This window comes from Python bivittatus, unplaced genomic scaffold (genome assembly GCF_059951505.1).
Source record: "Python bivittatus isolate LINGU-HERP-01145 unplaced genomic scaffold, Pbiv_v1 ctg000680_np1212, whole genome shotgun sequence".
NCBI classification, from domain to species: Eukaryota; Metazoa; Chordata; class Lepidosauria; order Squamata; family Pythonidae; genus Python; species Python bivittatus.
The window spans coordinates 8,945,993-8,972,897 of record NW_028277095.1 but is presented as its reverse complement, the minus strand read 5'-3'; the positions used below and the strand labels follow the sequence as shown (position 1 = coordinate 8,972,897).

At 43.1% G+C, this 26,905-nt stretch overlaps 1 protein-coding gene across 1 annotated transcript in view; it reads left to right on the top strand.

Moving 5' to 3' along the window:
* The window catches only part of TACR1 (tachykinin receptor 1), a 65,307-nt gene that overhangs the window by 6,113 nt on the left and 32,289 nt on the right, over positions 1-26,905 (top strand). The window contains exon 2 of the mRNA XM_088151948.1: positions 17,560-17,754. Within this exon, the coding sequence (XP_088008074.1) occupies positions 17,560-17,754 (195 nt within the window). The remainder of the gene's footprint in view (positions 1-17,559; positions 17,755-26,905) is intronic.

Genomic DNA, 26,905 nt, shown 5'->3' with positions numbered 1-26,905 from the left:
GGGAGCAGAGCAGCCTTACAGGAAAACTCCGGTTGGGCTCCAAGGAGCAGGCGGTCAACCTGCTCCTCTCCCTAAGACAGGTCGCTGTAATTAAAACAAACACACAGAAAAGATGTACCCCTCTGCGGTGGGGATTTACACCTGGCAGATGGTCCAGGGAAGAAATGGTGAATCTCCACCCCCTCCCCCACTTTCCAGAACATGGAACTATATATATGAAACTCTGCTATATATGAAACCGGAGCATCCTCCTCCATCCCACAGTTATGGCACTCTCCTGTGCTGTTATGTTTCTGGTTAATTGTTTAAATTGTTTAAATTTATTTATATGAGTTTTTCTTTGCTGTTTTAACGTGTGAGCTGCCCAGAGTCGTGTGAGATGGGCAGCTATATAAATTGAAATAAATATATTTTAAAATAAAGGCTATTTCAAAAAAAGGGGGAAGGAAAGAAAAGGGGATAACACGTAGCACAGGTCTTGTGGACTTTGCCTGAAAATCTAACTTTCTGTAGAACAAAGGCAGGGTGGGAGAATCCCCCCATCAAGTTCTCCGTCTGCCTCTGGCCACCGGCTCTCCTGGCACAAATGCCAAGAGCCTCAATGCTCAGCAAGTGCCCTGGTGGGCCTGGGTGGGTTTCCCACTCAAACAAGGAGCCCATCAGTGCTGGGGACAAACCAGGGAGAGATTCGGAATCAGGCTCCAGTTGTGCAAGATGGTGTTTGTGTAAGTCAGCAATTCCAGGGAAACAGTCAGAGAACAATCCAGTAGGACTGAATGGCCGAGCCCTCACTCCCCCCTTAAACTCGTTCTTAGGATGTCGGCCGTTACGCTTACACGAAGCTTCAGAGGGCTGAGAATATTTTGTGTGTGTGGGTGTCTTTATAACCTTTGCCGAAAGCCAGCAGCTTAGGTCAGTGTTATTCTTCTCCTATCGAGGGCGAGGGAAACCTTGGCTGAGAGAAGAGAGGCTCCTTCTGAAGGAGGCAAGAGGCAAATGGGGGGCTTCTCTGCCTCCCATTCCCAGCCCCCTTGCTGCTGTGCTTAGAAAGAGAAAGGGTCCTCCTTTTTATCAGCTCTCAGCAGATGATAACTTTGAGCAGTTCCAAGGCCAGGCTTAACAGAATCTGTTGCTGATCAGGGAAGAATTCTGATTGCTCCAGCTAGATCTTCCTTGCGCCCTACAATACCTGGTATTTTATGAGGAGCCCAAAAGAAGCCCAGAGACCCTCAGACAAACACGAGGAGGGGTTCGCCCTGCAAAGATGAAATTAGCTCTTGCATCAGAGGGAGGAGCGTGGGGCCAAATCCCACGTACCTCTGACAGCACTTGGGGTAGAGCAACGTACAGCAGCTGCATAAAAGCTGCTCTAAGAATCCCATCCAAGGAAACGGCGTTTTCTACTCGTCCTCTGCAGAAGAAACGTCGAAATGCAGAACGCTGCATCCTTGCTGCTCCCGGAGCGCAAGTGACCTTTCTCTGCCGTAGCCACAGCTGTGCTGGTGTTCTGGGGCTGCTTGGGATTTTAGGCGTGATCCAGAGCGTAATGGCACCTGCCCGCTTTGAAAATGGAGCATCTCTGAATGGCATGATGGAAAGAACCAGTCCCTGGGTGACGGCCGGGAGTTGAAGCAAACCTGGCAGGTGGATAAGTCAGCGTTTTCGAAATACGAAATTCTCAGCTCTTTGGTTCGTGCTGGATGGGGGATAGCTTGTTTCTGTGCTCAATCAATCAATCAATCAATCAATCAATCAACCTGCACGTGCCAACATCATCTGTACAAGTGAAGAGACAGAAGCAGAGGCAAATGAGATTTTCCAGGGGGGTGATGGCATCGAGGAGGTTAATGTTTCAGTTAAGTGGGGGAGCTGCTTCTGAACCTGGGGCTCGTTGAACAAGCTAGTAGGAAGTTGCAGAGCATGCCTGGCACAGATATTGCAAAGGAGAAAAAAGGCTAATACAGTTTCCCCTGGCATATACATCAGTATTCTAGTTTTAATAGTCCTAGTGCAGAGACTGAGGAAGTCTCCCTGTGCCACAGCAGGGCTGGACGATCAGACCCCTTTAGCTAAGCACGAGAACTGAGCCCCTGTTCAGTCCCTCCACCATCGCCACGAGAACTGCTCCCGAGGGATCGTTTTGGATAATGTTGCTTCGAAGTGACTAGGAGCGTGTTCGTCCTCAGTGTCACAATGTTGTGTTTGGTTTCCATACACGAGCAACTTGGAGGTGCCTTTTGATTGCTGGCAGCAAGGACAGCCAGGAGCCTCACGACAGTGGGAAGAGCTGAGGCAGAGGCCAGAAAAGTCATCCTGGGCGGGGGCAGCATGGATGACACTTGCCTGAGATCTGCATCGTGTCCCAGAAGATGCTTGGTCTGCTGTGAACACGTATAGTGAGTCTACTCGCCATGCACTAGAACTCCTCGGCATGTGAAGTAGGAACACTGGTTTCCCATAAAAAATGCATGATGATATCTTCCATCAGATGACTGTATACCAGCATCCTCTTTGTTTTCTGCTTCCTGCCTAGAAGCATTTCCTCTCTCGTTGGAATCAGGAGTGTTTCTCAGGAGTACGCAGGGGCTTCAGAACAGGGTGCGCCTCTTGAGGTTCTGCTTCCGGGTGTGGGTGGGAGAACGCGAAAAAATCCGATGTAGTCTGATGGTAGCTTGTTCAGCATTGTAAGTTCGGAGCTGATGATTTCAAGAGAAAATTGGGAAATAAAACTTCTCACCTTCTCTAGTCCCAATTTATCAGGGGGTGCAACAGAATTTTTTTTTTTAAGAACTGCAAAGTCAGTGCCCAGGCATTCAGTTCACCTTCAAATCATTATGATGGCTGGGCTCAAGAAATATGCTAGACTAAGCTAAAATGAAATTAGGTGGTTTATGGCTTGGCATGTTGTAGGAATCCAGCTACTGACTTAGTAAGTTGACTGAACCAGAACGTCATGCTAAAATGGACTGTAGTCTGATTTATTTATTTATTTGGACATAGTATGTTATGTGAACACAGTAGTTGTGGTTTCTTATCCCAAGTTTAGTAGCAAGTTGTGTGAACTCAACCAGTGAATGTTGGATGATCTCACTCCCCACTTCTATACGTTAATTTGGTGTCTGCTCACAGCTTGGGCTGTTGATTAAATATGCATTTAAATTCATGCAGATAGCTCAAACCACACAATACAGCAGGAATGCATCTGTTTAAAAGCTACCTGTAAAGAAGATAAGGACATCTTCAAGAAAACGCTTGTTTGAAAAGAACGAGAGAGCAGCTGGATCAAGCCAGGGGTCCATCTTGCCCAGCTTCCATCTACCAGATGTCCATAAGTTGTCATCCAACAGCCAATATTCATTCAAGAGATGTGTTTCTGAGCTGAGTATGTCATTAAGTATCTAAAGTGTGCCCCTTCCCCTAAGGAGCTTAGAGTGGAGATTAAATTTCCTGTAGGGTTGGTCCAGAGGAGATTTACCTTTCAAAACAGGTAACAAGTAAAAGCTGGCTAGGGGTCTAGTCAAATTGCACTTGTGCTGTGACCTTAAAGCCTGGTCTTAGATCAAGTGCATTAACTTGTGTCTTCCTTCACAAGCAGAAGATTCATGCATAAATATCTGCAGAATGCTTCAGGGGCTCTCAAGAAAAATTCAGGAATTACCAGGGACATTAGTTAAATTAAGCAACAACCTGTCTTGCTCTAACTCCAGTTTCTCCTCCAGCTTGACCACCCGACTGGACCCTCATCCTTGACCTTGCCTAGCAGGGAAAACTGGGCTAGCCTTGTTCCCAGATTGAAGCAGGGTATTCATCAGCAGCGGCCACGATTTAGGGAGTCCAGGCTTAAGATGTAGAGGAGGCAGCTGATGGGGGTCCAGGCTGTGAGAGTCAAGCATCCTGAACTTTTGCCTGGAGATTGTGAGCTCTCCATTCAGCTAGAGCCTGCTGGGCTTGGTCTCTTCCTTGGGGGAAGAATTTAACAGCCAGTTTGCAAGAATGAAACTGGCCGCACTAGACAACAGCCTTGAATACCGCACAGTCCTCTGTGCTTTTTCAAGAAAATCGGCTGCCTTCCCTGAAGGCGTTTAGAAGCATCTCCTCAGTGGGAACACGTGAGGGGTGAGTGCACCCATTTGTTCAGCTACCCTTGATTTTGTAAAGTGATGTGGAGGAGTTTTAGACCAGCTAGCCAACATCGTGGGCACTTGCTCCCACTGGAACAGGGAAGAAAGGGTGGGGGCGGCATTTTCCTTTGCAATTAACTGGAAACAGAAGAATCGAAGCAAGAAGAAAATTGTGAGCCTCAGTGGACATTGTGGAAGGGAAGAAAAAGAGTGGAGACTTGATGCTCTTTGACACATTCTGAACAAATTTCTCAGCCAAGGAGGAACTTGTAGTTCTGCCAACTTGGGAACTTCTGGAACTCTTTTCTGGAGCTTGATTTTTATTTTTATTCTTATTTGGCCTTAGAGAAAAACATGGAGGCAGTGTGATGTTTGCAAAACGATGCTGGTGCTTTAAAAGGTTGCAGACTGCAAATGTTTACCTCTGAAGCATTCGGTCACCCAGATTTCCCTGAAAGGATCACATGGAGAGCGTGGGGGGGGGGGGGGAGGCAGCATTCAGGCTGTGGCCAAGAGCCCCATGGGCAGCCTGACACACACACCAAGGCTGACACTGCTTCTTGCACCAGCCTTTCCTCCTATTTTTCGGAAAGCTTGTGATAATTGGGCAGTGGCTACAGATGCTCTTTTGACTACTTCTACTGAGAAAAAGAACATATGCTCCTTTCTACCACAAAATGCTTAACATTGACTAACATAAGACTATTTTCTGAATAAAATGCTGAAATATTAATTACTAAGCAAACGTGTATGTGTATGAGTGTATGTATATGCTCGTGTGTGGAGATGTGTTTTTTTTAGTGCCTGCATGTGTACATAATCGACCCAAATCTGCTGCAGAATGAAGGTTCTGGACTGTAATCTGCCCTGCTGGTCCAGTGAGGCTTGGTTTCAGTCTTAGTTGGGACCAAGAGAGAGGGACTGGCCCAGACCGGGGGGATTTAAGCCTGGGCCTCCCTGCTTCCACTCCAGCACCTTCCCCTGCCTCGTGGGTTGAGAGGGAGGGGCTGACACGGAGGCCCTCGGAGAACCTCTGTGCCTGAGGGGGGATTTGAACCCAGGCCTCCCTGCTCCTAGTCCAGCACTCTAGCCATCTCACTGTGTTGTATCTTAGGCAGAGAGTGAGGGACTGGCCCAAATTCTCCAGCTGCCATGGATTGGAGCATAGGCCTCCCCACTCCTAGTCCACACACACACACACACACACACACACACACACTTGGAGTCTTGTAATGTTTTACAATTTTTTTATAAAGTGCTGGTCAGTGACCATAATAAAGATTGTACTACTGCTAGAAAATGAGGATATCCCCAAATAAATGTGCTTAATATCAGGGCAGCAGATACCAAATCTTTTTATCTCTATAATTGCAATTGTCCATGCATTTAAGATGTGATACTGCACATAATCAAAGTATTCCTTTATTTTCAAATCAGGGATGTCAAAGAGCTCCCCTTCCCTTTAATATCGGAGGGTGGAGAAGAAGTCGTAAAGCATGACACAGCAGTGGAGGGAAGAGAATTAATAGTACTTATGTGCCTGGCCACAGAAAGAAGCACATCGCCCAGCGAAGGGTCCTCTGTTTAGCCATCAATCCAAGGAAGACCAATTCCAGCCGCTGCTTAAATCACGCGCAGCCGGCATCGCATTTGCCCAGGGGTGTTTCGCTGTGATTTTCAGTGTATTTCCTCACAAGCAAGTGCCATGGAAATCAAGAGGACCAATGGTTTCATCTACTGAGATCGGACTTTTCATCGTCTGATTGGAGCCCTGCTGTGGTTCTTGCATGATTGTGCCTATGGATTTGCACAACAGCCAAGTTATAAAAGCCCTCCAGAGGGGTCAAAGGCCATCTGGCGCAGTTCGTTCTGCTATAGTTCTGCAGGGCAAAACCAAGGTCCCTTCTAGAGTTGGCAGGTCCAGACCTGGAAGGCAGAGCTCCTGCCCTGGGCAGACACAGCGTTTCTCCCTTGGGAGTCTGCAGCCACAGGCAAGCTCAGACTTTGCTGCAGTGAGCTGCCCCCCACTGAAGTTTTTTCCAAATATTTATACTTTCATAAACCCCAGGATTCTTCAGACCCACAGAGCATCTTGTGCTTCATTGAGATCTGTGGCAATAAGGCAAAGTTTGCTATCAGCGTAGATCTGAAGGGCCAGTGAGGAGCCTGGCAGTGGTTCTTGGGTGTCTGTGAGAAGGCAGTATAATGGACCCCCAGAGCAGGAGGATGGGCAGCCCTGGCATCGGGGCTGTTGAGGGCCTTGGAACACACTTGAAATGCCCTCTGCAAGTGGCTAGTCCTTTCTTTCTACAACCTTCTCCTAGGAAGCAAGGAAGATGAAGGCGAGATGACTAAGTCGTGGGCATGCACAGGCTGCTGCATGCCAGCGGGTGCCCCTCAGCTCACGGCTATTTCATGGGGTTGATTCAACAAAGCAAACCTAGGTTGACAGATCACCAGTGGCTCTGTTCACAAGACCTTCTATACCCAAACAAATAAACCTGGGAGGGCTTGCGTGATAGCCCAGTTCATACCCACAATACACTGAATGGGAACTTGATTTTAGCCTAGATGAGCAACCAGTCAATGGAACTGAAGGAACATGTCAGTAAGGAACCAACAATTGAGCCTGCCTCTGCCCACCGAAAATGACACCTTGTGCCTCAAACAGCCTGTAAGATACTGGAGCAATTGTCTGTGAGCAAGCCTCCCTAGCAGTCCCCATAGCAAAGGCCTGCTTTTCCTGATGTCCTTATCTTACTCACTGGTGATATGGGGGGGGGGGGGGGGGCTCCTTGTAACCAGGCCACTTTGAGCATATTGTTAAAACTGGTTAAAAATACCAAATAAGTACTAAAAACAAAAGTACAATGTTAAATCAAAAACACCATGATTGATAAAGTCAAAGCAATTCAGAATCCCAACGAAAGTTCTCAAAGGGCCTTAAAAAAACTTGGGAGCAAATTCTCTAACCTTGCAAGGGGCTAAGCAGTAGATCCAGTGATCCAGGGAGGGTGGGCTCCCCTCACAGAAGCTGGATGGACATCTGGCAGAGACCCTCTTGTGTGGATCCTAGGTTGGACTCCATGCTTTAAACTTAAGATTTCTGCCCCCCAGCTGCTTTCCAGGTTGCCAGCAGTGGCCAGAAACACCCTGGAAGTGAGTCCAGCCGCCCAGATGCACGCACCTCCGACACGTCTTTCCTCTCCAGCGATCTCAGAGCCACTAGACTGTTGAGGAAGAACCCTCGGAACCCTCCTCACTGTGGCCAAGGGGGACAAGACGGGATCCTTGTCCAAAGGGCCAGGTCTCCAACCTTTCTGGGACCCGCTGGTTAAGCAGGAAAAGCCTCTCTGAAGCCGGTGCTCTGAAAGCATGGGTCCGCAGCCTGGCCAGAGGAGCCTCTCAAGAAAACTGATCCCCTATTAATGAAAGGCAGACACACATCCCACAGAGCAGCCAGGGGGCCAGGCCCGAACCAAACCTCTGCAGCCTTTCAGCTGTACAAGCCAGCCTCACCTAACGTCTGGGCCCCAGGGCAGGGAGAAGAGCCAGGTTTCTAAGGCTAACGAGGCTGGGGCCCAAGAGGGTCGAGGGGGAGTGCTGTTCCAGAGAGCAGGGACTGTGATGACAAAGCCTGTTTTTCGTGTCCATTTGATGACAGTCTTCACAGAAGGGACTCAAAGCAGCCCCACTTTGCTGGATCTGGTGGGATGAGCAGAGGTGATGGGAAATAGGAGGTCCCACAGAGAGAGAGACAGTCCCACCTCTCACTTGGTTCCATGCAGGGTTTGCACTTTAAAAAATCCTCTCCAAAATAACATTTAAATACAGGTTTCCTCCAAGTGCAAGAAATGGGAACTGCTTGGGTGGGAAAAGTGAAAGTCGATGGAGAACAAGAGGGCCTCCCTTAAAGTCAGCATAATGTATTGCTTAGAACTGGGAGCTCCCCTTCAGATCTTCACTCAGCCATTATAAATCACTGATCTGCCCGGGTCATGTAAAGAGCTAGTAGCCATACGGGTGCAACACACTAAGCTGGGGTAGCGCTAAGATTGGTTGGTTAGTTTTGTGGTTCAGCTTGCTTGGTTGGTTATATGAATCCAACTCGTTGGACCACTGTGTGGCTTGTCATATTGTGCAAGTGAAGAAAGAAAGTAGCTAATTCAGTAATCAGGTTAAACATGTTCTGTGAATACAGCTACTTTTGTCCCTCAGCCTAACCCAACTCTTAAGGTTGTGAGAATAAAATAGCCTGCCCTGTGGTAGAGAAGGTTAGGATAGACATTTATGAAATGTAGCATATATTTTCCCCAAAGCAACAGTACTTGTCATGCTTGTTCTTTTCCAGCTGCAAAACTGGAGATGTATTTGCCAATTCCATGCTGCCAATTTTCTTCATCCATCCTCTATCAAAGCACGTGGTTGCTCCACAAATTCCACCACTTTGCTTTTTTTTCTTTCCTTTTTAAATATTACAGCCATTGATAAAGATAATACCTGTGCATGTACACAGAGCCCAGGATGAGACTACGCCAGCCTCATATCCTTGAATCTGACTAGAAAAATCTGGCCATTCTTTTGAAACAGGACACATTAAAATGAAGCAAAGTAGGGCACAAAGTAACATCAAAGAAATAAGGAAGGCTGTGCAGAGGTCCGGATTCAAAGGGCAAAGGATGATTCTGAGGGTGTAGCACCTGTCAGAACACCTTTCAGTAGCCGTGTGTTTTTCTGATGAGGCTGATGCCTGACCCCAGAAAGGAGCACATTTGCACCTACGCATACTCCAAATCACTTTTGCTCTTCACATCTGGATCTCTGCACTGCCCTAGTCATCAGCAGCATCTGTGGAGTAGGGGGTAAAAATCCACAAGATGGTGGTCGTGGTGTTGCACAGCAGGCCCCGTCCCTTTTGTATGTGTGTGCACGTGGGGTAGGGCTTGGGTGGCTACATCACACCCAGCGTCTTGTGGGCTTTGATTCCACAATGTTGGTACTCATTTCTAAAAACCATTTCTAACAATTTTCTAATCATGGAAAAAGAAGGAGGTGAAAATGTCTTGTTTGCTGCTGAAGGAGCAGTCTCAACTCTGGTAGTGGCGCTCGGCCATTGAGGGCTATTTTGTTTAAAGGCAAGGGGAGAACAACATGGCCAAGATGTGCACGGTTAAAGCTTTCTCCTCTCATCATGCAAGAACCCCACGGAGCTGCCTAATGAAGTGAGGTCATCTCTTCACAATAAGATGTGTGGACCACCAACTGGGATTAGATAACTCCATAAAGCATAATAGCAACGTAGTCAAGACGTTTATGTATTATCCCCAATAGCAAAGGGAGCCTGCCTGTCAGTGCTAGTTGCTGGGGAATACAAGTGGGGAACTCATTAGATTTCCCCTTGGCATGTAGTTGGCCTCTGGGAACCCTAATGCTGCCTAGAGAGGCCTTGCGTTTGCTCCAGCGAGGCACTTTAAACGTTTCATGTTCACCCAAGTGATGGAAGGACACCTCAGGGAAGTTGTGGACTGCACAGTCTGCTAGATCTGTTCAGCGAAAACTGAGATGCAGGAATAAGCAGGTATTGTTGTGCAAAGTCAAAAGGCACTTTATAAGAAGGGCTGCTGAGATGTTACTTGGCCGGATTTGTCTGCTTGAAGGGCATATTTGGGGCTGTTTCCCAGCCAGGCCTTTAGGGTGGTCAGTGGAGACTATCGCCCTCCTGAGTTCTCTGCCTGGCAGCTGACTTGGCGAAGAGACAGGTCGGCAGACAGCTGCATGACACAGACATGATGTGGGAACCACACCTGTGGAAGAAGGCTGCCATTCCTCCTTCAGTTAACCCAGAAGAAGGCGCTTAAGCTGCTGGGCTCACCTCTGCTGCAATTCTCCAGTGGAGTCTCCCTCTTCGTAGGGTTCCAGCCTTTGGCTTGGATGCTTTTTTCTAGAACAAATTGTATTTTTGAGCAACGGATGGGACAGAGCTATCTGCCGATGGAGACCCAACCACCTAAGCTCCTCTGTGTCAGAAATGTTACCTGGAGGAAATAATATTGTCCTTATTTTCAGAAAGTTACAATTCAAGAGCCTTCCGTTTAATACAAACATAATTACTGCTTTCAGTGGAAACAGAAGAGAACCCTACAGGTGAAATCTTTCTCTATATAATTATACATTAAGAGGCCAGATTTTTTAACTGGGTTTAGCAACCAGCTGTTTCTATTGTGTTTCTTTACAGCTGCATGCCAGTGTGTTTTGACAATAATAGCCAAGAAAGAAAGAAAGAAGCAGGATGCTGTAGAAACTTCCTGCAGAAATTTAACCGAAGGGACGTACCGGTGTCTGTTCTGTTGCAACCTTGCTACATTTTCATCCTTTCACTTCAGCACTTTATTAAATTCAGACCCCTCCCCTGGCTTTCCAATCTCATAGCGAGGTCATTTGGATGAGGATAATTATTCCTCTAATGCCATTTGTTTTGGTTTTTTTAATAAACTTTTTATTGGCTTTTAATTAATAACAAAAAAGAAAAAAAAGAAAAAACACAAAACACAAAAATAATAATACACTATTAAGAAGAAGAAAAAAACATTAAAAAGTGGTATTACAAAAAATGACAAAAATACAACAAAAGAAATAAAAATTTAGCATAGCATACCATTATAACAGTAAATAGTTAGAAATCTATACAGTATATATTTATTTAATGCAAATATTATTCAAATGCATATATATTTCCATGTATGTCTGTGAGAGCCGGACCATAAAGAAGGCTGAGCGCCGAAGAATTGATGCCTTTGAACTGTGGTGCTGGAGAAGACTCTTGAGAGTCCCCTGGACTGCTAGGAGGTCAAACCAGTCAATCTTAAAGGAAATCAACCCTGATTGCTCATTGGAAGGATCGATAATGAAGCTCCGGCTCAGATACTTTGGTCACCTAATGCGAAGAGAGATCTCTTTGGAGAAGACCCTGATGCTGGGAAAGATTGAAGGCAAAAGGAGAAGAGGACGGCAGAGGATGAGATGGTTAGATAGCATCACTGAAGCAATGAGCATGAAACTGAGCAAACTCAGGGAGGCAGTGAAGGACGGAAGGCCTGGCGCAATATGGTTCATGGGGTCACGAAGAGTCGGACACGACTTAACGACTGAACAACAAAAAATCAATTTTTTTAACCTACTGTATTTTGTATAAATGAGTCCCATATTTCATTATATTTGTCCATACCAAGTCTACACCTATAGGCAATCCGCTCATAGGCGGCAAGCGCAATCAGGTCTTCAGTCCATTGAACAAATGGGGCTGTACATTTATCTTTCCAATGCTGCAATATCAGCCTTTTGACCATAGTAAGGGGACGCAGAATCAATTTATGTTGTCCAGATTTCAAATTCCATGTACTAGGTATATAGTTCAAAAGAATATTATCCTCTGAAAATTTTAGCTTTTGTTGTGCAATCATGTTTACATAGTCCACTACTTTCTCCCAAAACTTGGTAAGTACAGGACGTGGTAGAAACATACGCTTTAAAGAGGCATTGTCCTTATTATATCTCCAGCAAAATGCTGTTTTTGACAATCCTTTTCTATTCAAACGTAATGGAGTCCAGTAAATTCTAAATATTATTTTTTGTTGTATAAGTCGTAGTTTGAGGTCCATTGACACTCTTGTTATAGAAGTTAAGACACTCTCCCATTGTCTAGGCAATATAGAAACCTCTAATTCTTTATTCCACTCACCCCTTAACATCTGCATACCAAATTGATTTATTGATAACAAATATCTATAAAAGCTAATAGTAGGCGTTTTGTAGTTCTAAAGGTTTTAACAAGTTGTTGTAGTATCTCAGGTGTCACAGAAGCTGAAAATGCTGCTGGTCCAAACTGTCAGGCCTAGCCCAAGAAACTCCAAGAGACCATGCAGAATCAATCCAGCAAGGTTTATTAGCTACAACCCATTTACAAGAATCTTCCCAGAATGAAAACCAGTTCCCAGGCTCAGCCAGTTCACACTGATGGATTTTCTTAGGGAGATGCCAGTCTCCTCCGTTATCTCTTCCTCGCTCCTCTGGAGATGAGAGCACATTCTTTACTCCCCTCCCACCATTCCAGCCCATCACACAAACAATGTTAACAAAAGTTGTAGCTGTAAATATTGCCATTGGGGTACGTCTGATAGATGATATTTATCTCTTAACACAGCATATGTCAAACATTCATCTTCATCATCTATCAGTTGGTCCAGAGTTAATATCCTTGCTTCCATCCAACTTTTCCATATCACCATCTTTTTCCCAATTTTTAATGTTGCGTTTCCCATAGAGTCAATTCAGCATGGAAAAAAGGATCACATATTTTTATTAAACATTCTATTCCATGGCTTTCTAACTGACATAATTGTTTCCAAAGATATTAGAGTTTTGTTGTATTTAGATCCTAATACTGTCCATCCAACCAAAGGTATTATATATATATGTATATTCTAATGCTGCCCAAATTGGAAAATTTACCCCAATTGTTGGCTTGCAGTATTTAATATTTGACAATAGGTAAGCGTGGAAAACCAAATCCTCCCTCAGTAATTGGTAGTTGCATTTTCTGTAAAGATATTCTCAGAATTGAAGAACCCCATAAAATTTTCTAAACAAAGAATTTATTTTTTTAATGTTTTAATGTTTTATATATTTATCGTTTTAATGGATTTTGTGAGCCGCCCAGAGTCCCCCATTAGGGGGAGATGGGCGGAGATAAATTTAATTAATTAAATAAATAAATATTTTTGGAAAATATTTTCCAGATATTTGAAGAAGAATTCCACCTGGAATATAAATTATTCTGGGAATAATATTCATTTTAAGAGATTCACCTTTCCCCAAAGGGTGAGGTTTAATGACTCCCATCTATCCATGTCTAAAGAAACCTCTTAAACTGAGTTTTATTTTTTGGTATACACATACCTAAATATTTAACAGAATGGTACAAATACGAAACTGATATTTCTAAAATGGATGGGTAACTAAATTTTCACCTACTGGCATCAGTTCCAATTTGGATCAATCAATAGAATGTCCTGCTATTTTACTCAAGGCATCTGTCATTTGCATCAACACTGTGAGGTGTAGAAATAAACAAAGAATGTCTCCTGCAAATAAAACCAATTTGTGTTCAGCCTCTAACACCATTTGTGCCATCTTTGTAAGTTCTTACCTTTAGCTTTTTATAGCTCTTTGTCCACTAATATTTTCTGCTATGAACCATAACACTGGGTTTTAAAGTTCCTCCAGAGATCACAAGGATTTCAGCTATGTACAAGAAGCAACTTGGCCTGGATTTGTGTGATTTCTTGTGCTGCAGAACTTCTGGCAAAAGATGAAACAAGAGCAAAGTAGGACTTGAGGATAAGCTCTGGTGAAGAGAGAGGCTGAAAGTGCACGTGAAGAGAGCAGGATTGTGCCCCGGCCACCTGCTTTCTTGTCAAGGAAATGGGAGATAGGGCTGGTGCTGGATCTTCTTCAGGGGTGATTTTAAGCAGAGCCCACTCAGAGAAGATGAAAATAATGATTTCTGAGGATAAGAAACCCTAACTCCAAAAAATGTTGATACTTGGGACTGTATCTTTGGCGAAAGCATGTTGAGAGTGTTCTGAAGGAGTTCCAGCTGAATCCTGTAAGAGCTGGAAACTCAGAAGTAGAACTTTGAAGAAAAAGGGTTTTGCACTGCAGGAGTAAGTGAGAGAAAAGATCTCCTGGGGCCATTAAACCACTGAAGACAAATATCAAGAACAACATTGGCGCATACAGTTCATGGCCCTGTTGGCCGCACACTAATGCTCAGAGTATGGGAAGTAAGCCAGATGAGATGATCTTCTATTATAGGAAAGCATCTAACAGTTGTAACCTAGTAGGATGATTCTCAGTTTTGTTGAGGATGTTAGGTACCATCATCTTGGGATCAAAGATCTGCAATGTGGGTGATACGCATGAGCTCTTTCATTCTCATGCAGCTCCCTGGTGTAAAGATATTTGAGCGTGGCCCTGAACAGCCCCACCTGGATGGAGGGATCCATCCTTCCCACTGCCATTAGCCAAGTCGAGAGGGTCTTCAGCCCTTGTTCCCCATAGTTCTTGCTCTGCAATATCCCATTTCACAATATCCTTTCTTCCCAAGGAACAGAAGCACTACAAAAGGAGGAGGTTGCATGCTAAAAATACCCATTTCTGCTCACAAATCTGAAGGGATGTGATTATCTTTTTTTTTTTTACCTACTGTGTTTTGTATAAATGAGTTCCGTATTTCATTATATTGGTCCATACCAAGTCTACGCCTATAGGCAATCCGCTCATAGGCGGCAAGCGCAATCAGGTCTTCAGTCCATTGAACAAATGGGGCTGTACATTTATCTTTCCAGTGTCGCAATATCAACCTTTCGGCCGTAGTAAGGGCACGCAGAATCCATTTACGTTGTCCGGTTGTCAAGTTACACGTACTAGGTATATAGTTCAAAAGAATATTATCCTCTGAAAATTTTAGCTTTTGTTGTGCAATCACGTTTACATAGTCCACTACTTTCTCCCAAAACTTGGTAAGTACAGGACGTGGTAGAAACATACGCTTTAAAGAGGCATTGTCCTTATTACATCTCCAGCAAAATGCTGTTTTTGACACTCCTTTTCTATTCAACTGTAATGGAGTCCAGTAAATTCTAAATATTATTGTTTGTTGTACTGTATAAGTCGTAGTTTGAGGTCTTGAAGTTAGGACACTCTCCCATTGTCTAGGCAATATAGAAACCTCTAATTTTTTATTCCATTCATCCCTTAACATCTGCATACCAAATTGATTTATTGATAACAAATATCTATAAAAGCTAATAGTAGGGGTTTTTTTTAGTTCTAAAGGTTTTAACAAGTTGCAAATATATATGTATTTGAATAATGCTTGCATTAGATAAATATATATAGATTTGTAACGATTTACTATTATAATGGTATACTACACTAAATTTTTATTTTTTGTTGTTTTTTTGTCACTTTTTTGTAATAGCATCTTTAATGTTTTTTTCTTGTGTATTATTATTTTTGTGTTTTTTTCCTTTTTGTTATGAATTGAAAAGCAATAAAAAATTAATTAAAAAAATAAGGAATGAATGTGGTGGGACTGCTGAAAGCATCTTCATAAAAATAAGCTGAGGAACAAATAACCAAACGAAAGAGAAGTTGTGGACATTTTCCCAAAGCAAACTGAATTATTCAAAACAGCGTGTAGTAATAATCAGGGGTAATTACCCAAACCTCTACTAGGAGACATACCTTGCCAAGCATGACCCTTTCTCTTTCAGAGGATGGAGGGAACACAAAAGGATGAGCTCTCCTTGACTTGACCTTAACTAATAGTTAGGACTAAGTAGATAAAGCAGAAGCAGTGAGAACTTTAGAGGAAAGTGACCAAGTAATGCTGGAGTTGTTAATATGAAGGGAAAGTAAAGCTGAATGTAATCAAATACATTCCTTGGATTTAATAGTAAATAGGATTCCATGACAGAAGAAACTAATGGGATAGGAGCCTAAGATTTGTGGGAGATTTTTAAAAAGGAGATACTAACAGTCATTTACAAATAATTCTACAAGGAAAAGAAATGAAGAAACAAATGTGGCTGCAGAAAAAGTTTAATGAAAAATCTAAAACTCAAGAAAGGCACATACAAGAAGTGAAAAGAAGAGTAGATCACCACAACATAGGAAATGGTTAGCCAAGGATGCCAAGAACAGCTAAAAGACCTTCCTCAGATCTGTTCGAAAGAAAGGCAAAGAATCAGCAGATCCACTGCTCCACAGAGATGGCACACTGCTCCCAGGGTAGCAAAGAAAAGGCAGAGCCACTCAACTCTTGCTTTGAGTCGGTGTTCCTTGAGCAAAGGATGTGTGTGGCACCCAACGATTAGGAAAGTCTGGTTGAAGGAGCAGAATTTCAGCTCAAACTTGATAGAAATATAGTAAAGGAACACCTACATTGAGGATATTCTATTGTAATGTTACAGTTCATCGTGGAAAAATGATAACATCATCATCATCATCATCATCATCATCATTTTAAAATAGAATTAATTTGTTTTATTCAATGTTGCATTTGTTTTAATTTGGTCAGCCAGCTTAGGCCACCCAGCTGGCTCAGCGGTTGTATCAGAATGGTCATCGATGGTCCCTTGTCAGATTGGAGGAAAGTCAGACCGGCTGCCCCAGGAATCAGTTCAGGGTGTTCTGCTCTTCAATATTTGTATTAATGCCTTGGATGAAGGGTGGAGGGAAGGCTGATCTGACCTGCAGGCAGAATGGGATGGCTCATAGCTGAGAAGACAGAAATAACATTCAAAATGTCCTTGATAGGTTAGAGCAGTGTTGACCAAACTTGGCCACTTTAAGATAAGTGGACTTCAACTCCCAGAATTCCCCAGCCAGCCATGGGAATTCTGGGAATTGAAGTCCACTCATCTTAAAGTGGCCAAGTTTGGACAACACTGGGTTAGAGGAAAGGGCCGCAAGTGACAGGATGAAACTTAAGTACAGAGTTTTTCACTTAGGAAACCAAAATCAAATGCAGAGGTGGAAGAGCAAAGGGATTGGTCAATCCCTGTCAACAGAGACAGGTGGTAGCCCTGAAACTGACTAACCAGTCCCTGCTTAACATACTTCACTGGGAAATGTAACTGAAAGGACCTTTGGTCCTTCTGTAGCCTGCCTGGCTTGCAAGTTCCTTTCTGTTGGCCACTGCTCGCATCAGCCCTGTCCCCTCACCTCCTCCTCTCACATAATATCCAAGGGCAACTGACCCCCACAGCTAAACCCTTTTCTCGAATTCCAGCTCTTCCCCAGCTTTCACTGACCGCTAGATGGCATCGCAGAGATATGTCTCTCGGCTGACACCTAGTGGTCAGTAGGCTGAACAGTTGACTGGCCGACCCATCATTTCAAGGGATTTAAAAAAAAAAGTTCAATCAGTAAACAATACAGTGGGAAAGAAAAAAATTGCAATGGAAAGAGCCATCGCAGTGTTGTGCATGCTAATTGGAAGAGGCTTTTCGTGCTGGGAATGAGGCTGGGTGGGGCTGGACTTGCAGCCCCGAGAACTGCCAGTCACAGTCTCACTGAAGCTGCAGGACAGCAGTCCAGCCCAGACTCCCTCTGGGGGACAGTAAGGGCGCACTGTGGGGCCAGCAAGATTTAGGGCAGCATGGCTTCCTGCCAGCTGCAGATGGGAAAGGAGCACAGCAAAGCAGCTGAGTGGATGTGGGCTTCCAACTGGAATGAGAATGAAGAAGCCCTCCTCTGCACATTTAACAAGGAGAGGCATATGGCTGCAAATGGGTGTAAACTTCTCTCTGTTGTCGAATATTCTCCTGCTACATTTTAAATCTCTCTCTCTCTCTCTCTTTCTCTTTTAAAGATATATGGCCATTATCCATCCTCTGCAACCAAGGCTATCAGCTGCAGCCACCAAGATTGTCATCTGTGTTATATGGTTCTTGGCTCTGTTATTATCATTCCCTCAAGGATACTATTCCACAACTGCACATTTGCCTGAGCGAGTGGTGTGTTTTGTGGAATGGCCGCAAAATAAGACCCAGGTCTCTGCAATAACGTGAGTTGGGGCGTTGCTGCTGTTGTTGGTGGGGGTGGGAAGAAACTGTTCTGTGGCCGCCTTCCAAGAATGCTGTGATTATTCCAGAGAATGCCAGAGCTGCCAAAGAGGACCCAGGTTCTCAAATTCCACCCTCTTCTGGTTTTCTGGCCTCCCTAGAACCAAATATTGTTGCTACGGGTCACATCAGGTCTTGGCTGCATTTCCTTCATTGCAGTGAACACGGGGATGGTCTACCCTGACATCCTCAAGTATCATATTTGGCTAGGAAAATGCCACCAGGGAGTTAGCCATCTACAAAACCAGTTTCTGTTTCTTTTTCTTTTCTATTTATAATTTGAAAAGGGAATTAAATAAATAGCAAAGCTCAAACAATTGACAACTACGATGAATTTACATTTGAAGAGCTAGGTGGGGAATGGGTGAGTTGTGAAGAAAGCGGCGTATTTTGACACAACATCCGTGCACTTTTTATGACTTGAGATAGCTACAGGCAAAGAACCCTTGGAGGAATCACACTTATGTGCCACTCTTCCACTGATCCTGGTTGGTGGCACATGGGTGCTATTCCTGAATTCAGATTTCCTGAAAAATAGCAGCTGGAAGACCCTGGAGGTTAATTTGGTCGTACCTAGCAGTTCAGGGTTGTTACATGCATCAGTTACCAATGAATACAAGTATATCTGCACCATTAAACTCAAAAGATTGGCTGGGTTCATACAGCATATGAGGTAAAGATAAAAAGGAGCGAGGAGGGGAACCCGCCTGTTTTTTCAGTGTGTTGCATCAACCAGCTATAATATGATTTATTGCTTTGGGCAAAGCTGGGGCATCCATGGAGGTGGGGGCAAAAAAATCACAATGTACACAAAGGCAGGGAAGCTTTGATTACACAGTCGTGGTCATTATCCTGACTTTCTTGGTGCCTCTGGCCATAGCGTGTTCGCAAACACAGCAATTATATTTTGTTTTCCTGGACTTGGAGCTTAGTGTGTTATGTGAATCCGACTATTGTCTGTGTAGCTGAATCTTAACACTTCGCTCTAAGGCGTTTGTTACCCCCCTTCTTTGCCGTCATCTGCAGACTTGATCATTTTGTAGGTCTTTCCCATAGGCACAAACACTGTTCTGTGAAGACAGTTTCACTGGCATAAAATTGGGTAAGATAGTTATGTGATATTCAGTGTTGTACATTAAAACAGAATATTTGGTATCCAGAACTTTGTGTACACATTCCAGTGAATGTGTGGGGAGGATGGTCGCATGTCCTGGGGTGGACTGGAACATCTGCAGAGTGCTTATGCACAGGTTCTGTGCAACTTTCATCATGGACCTTTTGCCCATTGAAGGGGGGAGATGGGGCCAGGGCCAAGATTTCGCCTCTTCAGCGAAATCAGGGCTGCTAGGAGCTGTGGTTACACTCGCTTTTGGCCCTAAGGTTTAACAGGGCCTCGGTTTAAGAAAACGTTAAGCTACGTTATAACGAACATATCGCTTATTAATTTATATTCCACCTCTCCACTTGGATGAGCCAAAAGCCGCTCATAATACCAGAACAAGAAATAGGAATATTTTACAATGACATTCAAATGCTTTTCCAAATTTAGAATGGTAATCTAAATCAACTGTTTATTTCAAGAATAACAATATTATATCATGTTCCAAAATGAGTATAAATAATCCGAATACAGCATCTGTTGCTAGGAAGTATCAGCTGGGGAAATGGTTCACAGAGCCAGCCTTTGGAAAATGGTTGGTCCTAACCAGTAAAATGAGGAGTATGGGATCATGGGGCCCATCCGGTCCAGCTGAATGAGCAGGCAAGCTGTGCTGAGCCAGGAGGACCTTCTTGAGAACTTCTGGCCTGACATGGGATGAGGTTGGGTCTCTTCCCAGACAGTCCCTTCTACTCTACCTCGCTGAGATTCTGCTCTCCTGCTGGATGCCAGCTGCCACCCCCTCAGCGGTGGTCTGGGGAAACAAGGTTAACCAAAGAGGGTTTTTTTTTTTTTTTAATCTGCACTCAGTCGTTACCGACTCTGCAGTGACTGCTTTTTTTGGGACGAGTCCTTTTTTTTTTTTGCAGTTTTCAAGGCAAGGTGTTTCGGAAGTGGTTTGCCAGTGCCTCCTTCCTAGAGCAGAGCCCAGCTGGTGAGCGCAGGAGGCGGGGTTTCTGTTGCTTCGCGCCTTTTTTGGGCGAGCGCGGCTTCCGCGCTACCAGCAACTGCTCCCGACTCCTTTTTGCAAGGCGCCGCCAGCATTTTTCCTCCCACCGGAGTGAGAGTACCCATTTATCTACTCACATAAGTTTTCGAGCTGTTGGGTTGACAGAAACTGGGGGAGGAAGCAGGAGCTCACTCTGCTACGCGAAGTATTATTGCTGCTGCCGATGCACTTGTGTTCTTCAAATGTCCTGCCTCTCCCATGAACTGGGCAACAGAAATGGGTAGGGAATATTCTGGCTCTGGTGGGAAGACTGGAGTAACCTGACTCAAATCCTCATTCAGGCATGAAGTCAAGAGGATCTGTGTCTTTGCCAAGCCTAACTTGTAGGGTTATTGTGCAGATGAATCCATCTAGAATTATGTATGTTGCTCAAAGCTTGTCAGCTCCTCAAGGTAGGCCAGGTCAGGGAACATACAATGCAAGAACTACTAGAACGCTACTTTATTGATATAAGATATAACAACAGAATCTTGAAAGCCTGCCAGTTTCCCACTGCCCCCTCTTATACCAAACAGGATCAAGATGAGGTTAACCTGAGTTTCTTTCTCACCCCTTCTTCTTTCTCAGGACTGAGTAGTCATTTACTTAACAGTTCTCGCATTCCTTCCTCAAGGTTGTCTCCATGCTCCTCTATGGAGCTTTTGAAGGAAGATCAAGTCATACCTGAAAAATTGAAAATGGGGGGAGACTTCTGAAGTGTCTGCTTGTGTCCTTGAGAAGATTTCGGAAATTGGTGTCCCTTTCAGATCCCATGATGCAAAGGTGTGGGTGGCTGGCCCTGGGCACAGGCTCGACTGGGCTGCGGTAGAAACAACTCTGGGGGGGGGGGGTTTTTTGGTCACCCATGGTAATTTGCTTCCTTTCTTTCTTCAGCATCATATTTTATTCAGCTCAGAGAACCTGGCTCCATTCCTGGGCAGCCCTTTCATGACGCTTGTGGTCCACTGTTTTATGCTGGGCAAACATTGTTGTCATAACGAATCTGATTATTGGCATCACTCTAAGCATTTTAGTGAGTCCATGGGTTACATTTTAGATGTTTTCATTAATAACTGGGTTTCGGATGTCATTGTAGATGCTGCATAACTTCCGTTTTTTAAATGCTAATCTCTAGTGAAAAACAGAAGTGGTGAATGCACAACAGTGAGTGACACAGGAGGGACAGGAGGAAGCGCGTGGCTGGTTGTTGCTCCGATTCTGTGGCTCCTGCTGTGCACATGTGTCCCAGTGCTAGTGCAGATGCCTCACGTCCAGCTCGATGCAGTCTTTGCCCACAAAAAGTGTGCATTCCACCATCGTGAGAAGTAGGACGAGCAGGCGGAGGGTTGACATTTGAGACTGATAGGAGCATCATCGTCTGAACTTTAAATGAATTTAAATTTCCAGGGATGGTTGCCTGGTACTGAAAGAACCAGCTGAACCTTTATATGTTCTGGAGAAGTTCTGGAGAACTGGTGAAATGCTGGAGAATTGGAGAAGGACAAGTGTTGCTGTCGAGTTTAAATAAGAATCATGATTAGAAAAGGAGGGGCAGGAACTGGGAACTATAGGCTAGTCTGACATTGATACCTGGAAAAATTCTACAGCAGATCATCCAGAGATCAATTGAAAAGTACCTTGAAACATGCTGCATGTGCCAAGCCAGCAGGGATCTGTCCAGAAGAAATCTTGCCAGACAAATCTAATCTAATTTTTGATCAGGTAATTTCCTTAACAAATTATGAGATTGATGTGGATGTAATATGATTTCAGCAAAGCATTTGACAAAGCATTCCATGCCATTTTGATTATCATGCCAGTCAAGCTGTTGCTGGATGGCATGATAGTTGAGTGAAAATTGTACTCAGGGCGCCCATCCATTGTTCCTCATCAGACCAGGGAGAACTATCAACCAGCCACAGGTCCAGTCCTGGGCCCTCTGTTTTCCAATATTTTTATTTATGTCTTGTCGGTAGAGGAAATACTTATCAAATTAATAGATGGCCTAAAATTGGATGGAATAGTGAATACTCTGGAAGACATAAATAATCTAATGAATTAGAGAAAGTAACAGAAAGAAATTTAATAGAGACAAAGCAAATGTCTTCACTTAGGAAACAAAAACCAGATGCACAAATATAAGAGGGAAGATACCTGACTTGGTAACAGTACTCATGAAAGCAGTCTTGAAATAATAGTTAATGGCAAACTGAATATGAGCCAGCAGTATGGTGTGGTTGAAAAAATGGCAAATACAGTTTTAGGGTGCCTCAGATTTAGGAATTAGAAAAATCCTAAGTGGAATAGTTCTTGTATTTTCTTCTGCTCTGCTCAAATCCCACCTGAGATTGTGTTCACTGTGTTCTGAGTACCACATTAAGAATGACTGAAATAGGTCAAAAGACAAGCAATCAAGGATGATCAAGGAATTAGAAACTATGCGCTATGAAGAGAGATTGAAGGAACAAGCACTGTCCAGCAGTTTTATTCCCCTACTCTTGAAACTTTGCTGGCCTCAACATGTTTCTTTGAGGCAAATCTCACATTCACAAACTAGCCCTGTGCGGCCTGTCACCCAAAGATCATGTGTTCTTCTTAGCCAGTTGGGCTTACCCTTTTTCAGGATCTTTACCCTCAGGTTCTTGCTACTACCGTTGAATCTAGGGATCTGCCTCATTCAGCACCTGAATGAACCTATCATGTAGAAAGTGATGAGTATGCTTCTGACAGAAGAAGAGATGTCTTCTTCTAAATCACTATCTAATATTCAGATTGGAGACAGAGCACTCAGCTCTCTTCCTGAAGGCCTTATGTAGGACAAATTGGAAAATTGGTACAATCTCTTGATTTGGAAGTTCTGCAGTTCTGTGGAAAACCCAGTCTACCAATTTGTGCAAGATGCTACTTGCAGTTCTCATCTACTACTAGTACTTCTAATCTTCCTGAATATAGCAAGAGATTCTAGGGTCAACCTGACTATTCTGCCATTGATCTCTTACCTTGTCAGAAATCTTTATAGAATGAAAGAAATATGCTGGATCTTGGAGTCATGCAGTTCTTATTCTAACTTCCACCTTCTGATTCTATTGTCGGGGAGATACCTCAGTTGGGCTCCCACTGCCAACAGTATTCTGGACTGACAGAAGCAAACTACTCAGTCTTGCTTGCAAATAATACTCCTTGAAGTCCTTTCCATCCAAATTACCTACATTCAGGACAGCTGAGGGACAATATTAGAAATGTATTGGACATTTTGAAAAACAAGCCACACTGATTTGTGTTGATGCAGAAAAGGCCTTTGACAAATTGAACTGGACTTTTTTGTTTATAATTTTGGAAGATATGGACTTTGGCTGGAATGTTATCAAATGGGTAAAATTGATTTATACTTCACAAAAGGCACAGATAGTTGTGAATGGAGAATTAACAAAACCTTGTGAGATACAGAAAGGGACAGGACAAGGATGCCCCTTGTCACCATTGCTATTTATTTTAGCTTTGGAAGTATTGAATAGAAATATAAGATGAGATGAGAGCATTGCTGGAGTGAAGATTAAAAGAGAAATATACAAATTATAGGTGTTTGCTGATGTGATAATTTTGGAAAATCCCCTGGAAAGAATAGAAAACTTAATGGAAAAACTAAAGGATTATGGAGTATTAGTTGGTTTTAAAATTAATAACCAAAAGACGAAGAATATGGAAATGGAAAAACAAATGGAACTGGTGGGAAAAAAAATGGTTTTAAGATTGAGAAAAAAGTGAAATATTTGGGTATCACTATGACTAACATGAATTATATGTTATACCAGAATAATTATGATGACATGGAATAAAATTAAGAAGGACATGTTAGACTTCCGGTGGAGGTATGGTGAGCTAAGCACGTCTTCCTGGAGAGTGGAGACGACCACAGCAAAGACCAAAGAACCAGTGAGTAGACTGATTCTTTGGAAGCTCTCCAAACAAGGAGAGGATGTGAGATCCCCAAACGTGCTCTGGACCACAGGAATCAATCAAGCTCACAACCATGGCAAAGCCTTTTAAAGAACACTAGGTTCACTAACCTCGCTTCTAATCACTTTTGAAAATTGCTTATCTAACCATTTAAAGCTATTAGAGATCTTTGGAATGACAAGTTTGAAAAGCCACCTGGTGTGTCTATCTACATTTCTGAAGAAAAGAAAAATTAACTATAAGTTTAAGAACTGTGCCATTTTGAACCAAGAATTAAGGGTCCAGACAAATTTGGAACACTGAAACTTGTACAAAATCCAAACTAGAATTTGGAACTAACTATATAAAATAAACAGCTTTTCGTGGGAACCAGAATTATTTTTCTACTGTAATTCATAAAAGAGACCTTATGATTTGAATTGGACACTAGAGGGGACTAAAGATGCCAGGAAAAAAAGGAAAAACCCACTGCCTTTGGTTTTGATTAGAATTGGGATTTACAAAATGACACAAAACACTATAACATTTGAAATATTAAATGAGATCTTTGAAGAATGGGGCCAGAAATTAGTAGCCACAATATCAACAATATCAGTAACAATGTCTGCTTCTATGAATTGTTTGTTGTTGTTGTTGTTTAGTCGTTAAGTCGTGTCCGACTCTTCGTGACCCCATGAACCATATTGCGCCAGGCGTTCCTGTCCTTCACTGCCTCCCTGAGTTTGCTCAGTTTCATGCTCATTGCTTCAGTGATGCTATCTAACCATCTCATCCTCTGCCGTCCTCTTCTCCTTTTGCCTTCAATCTTTCCCAGCATCAGGGTCTTCTCCAAAGAGATCTCTCTTCGCATTAGGTGACCAAAGTATCTGAGCTTGAGCTTCATTATCAATCCTTCCAATGAGCAATCAGGGTTGATTTCCTTTAAGATTGACTGGTTTGACCTCCTAGCAGTCCAGGGGACTCTCAAGAGTCTTCTCCAGCACCACAGTTCAAAGGCATCAATTCTTCGGCGCTCAGCCTTTTTTATGGTCCAGCTCTCACAGCCATACATTACTACTGGAAAAACCATAGCTTTGACTATGCGGATCTTTGTCGGCAAGGTGACGTCTCTGCTTTTTAATATGCTATGCTTGCCATAGCTTTCCTCCCAAGGAGCAAGCGTCTTTTAATTTCATGGCTGCAGTCTCCGTCTGCAGTGATCTTGGAGCCCAAATAAATGAAGTCTGTTACTGCTTCCATTTCTACCCCTTCTATTTGCTAGGAAATGATGGGTCCAGATGCCATGATCTTAGTTTTTTTAATGTTGAGTTTCAAGCCAGCTTTTGCACTCTCCTCTTTCACCCTCATCAAGAGGCTCTTTAGTTCTTCTTCACTTTCTGCCATTAGGGTGGTATCGTCCGCATATCTGAGGTTGTTGATGATTCTCCCTGCAATCTTAATTCCGGCTTGTGATTCTTCCAGCCTGGCATTTCTCATGATGTACTCTGCATATAGGTTAAATAAGCAGGGTGACAGTATACAGCCTTGTCGTACACCTTTCCCTATTTTGAACCAATCGGTTGTTCCGTGACCGGTTCTAACTGTTGCTTCTTGGCCCGCATACAGATTTCTCAGGAGACAGGTAAGGTGGTCTGGTACTCCCATCTCTTTAAGAATTTGCCACAGTTTGTTGTGATCCACACAATCAAAGGCTTTTGCATAGTCAATGAAGCAGAAGTAGATATTTTTCTGGAACTCTTGTGCTTTCTCCATGATCCAGCGAATGTTGGCGATTTGATCTCTAGTTCCTCTGCCTCTTCGAAACCCAGCTTGTACATCCGGTAGTTCTCGGTTCATGTATTACTGAAGCCTAGCTTGTAGGATTTTGAGCATAACCTTGCTAGCATGTGAAATGAGTGCAATTGTGCGATAGTTTGAGCATTCTTTGGCATTGCCCTTCTTTGGAACTGGAACATAAACTGACCTTTTCCAATCCCGTGGCCACTGTTGCGTTTTCCAAACTTGCTGGCATATTGAGTGCAGCACTTTAACACGCTTCTATGAATAGACTACGTTTAAAGGTTGTTAATGAAGGAATGACAGATGTGAAACAAATCTTGCTTGACCCAGAAATAGTGAAATCAGAAATATTGGATTTAAAAAAGTGTGGATTACAAGACAGAGAAGGTTTGTAAAGTGGGAATACAAATGACAAGATAGCAATCTGGATAAGGAATCTTTACTGGATATACAAAAGAAGCTGGCTGAAGTTTTAAAAATTAAAGGGGAAATGCAAATGATAAACCAAGAGAATGACCTAGATATGTCTTTTTACTGGATTTATAAAAAGAAATTTGTTAAAGCCTTGAAGAAAATAATGCAATGGAACAAAGAAGAATTGACGAGAGATCATATCCTATGACAATATTGGAATGAATTAAAGATTAAGATTTTCAGAGGTAAAAGGAAGGAATATAATGTTGGTTTATTTGGTCAAGGTTAAAATAAGACATGTTTTTATGATATTCTGGCAACCCTTTACTGACTTTTTCCTGACACCAGGATTGAAAAGTTGATATCTTATGGGTTTGCTTATAGGTAAGGGATGGGTTATGGGAAAAAGAGATATCTGTTTGTAGCCTTATAGGGGGTGAAGAGCTATCAAACATGCTTATATTTGTTGTGACAAAAATTGGAAGTCACTTCTTTATATATTTCTTTCCTTTTTCTTTCATTTCTCCTTCTCTTTTCTTTGGTTGCACTTTTTACTCTCTCTTTTTACTTTCTCTGAGTTTAGTTGTATTAGTTTGTATTACTGTAATTAAAATCTTAATATACAGTATATACAGTATATATATATATGTGCGCACACACACGCACACACACGGACATGATAAGTTGGAAGAAATTACACAATTATCATTGTTGAGGAGAGTTTCTGTGATAAAAATTAATGATTTGCCTAGAATGATGTTTTTGTTCTAAACAATACTTATTCTGATAACTGACG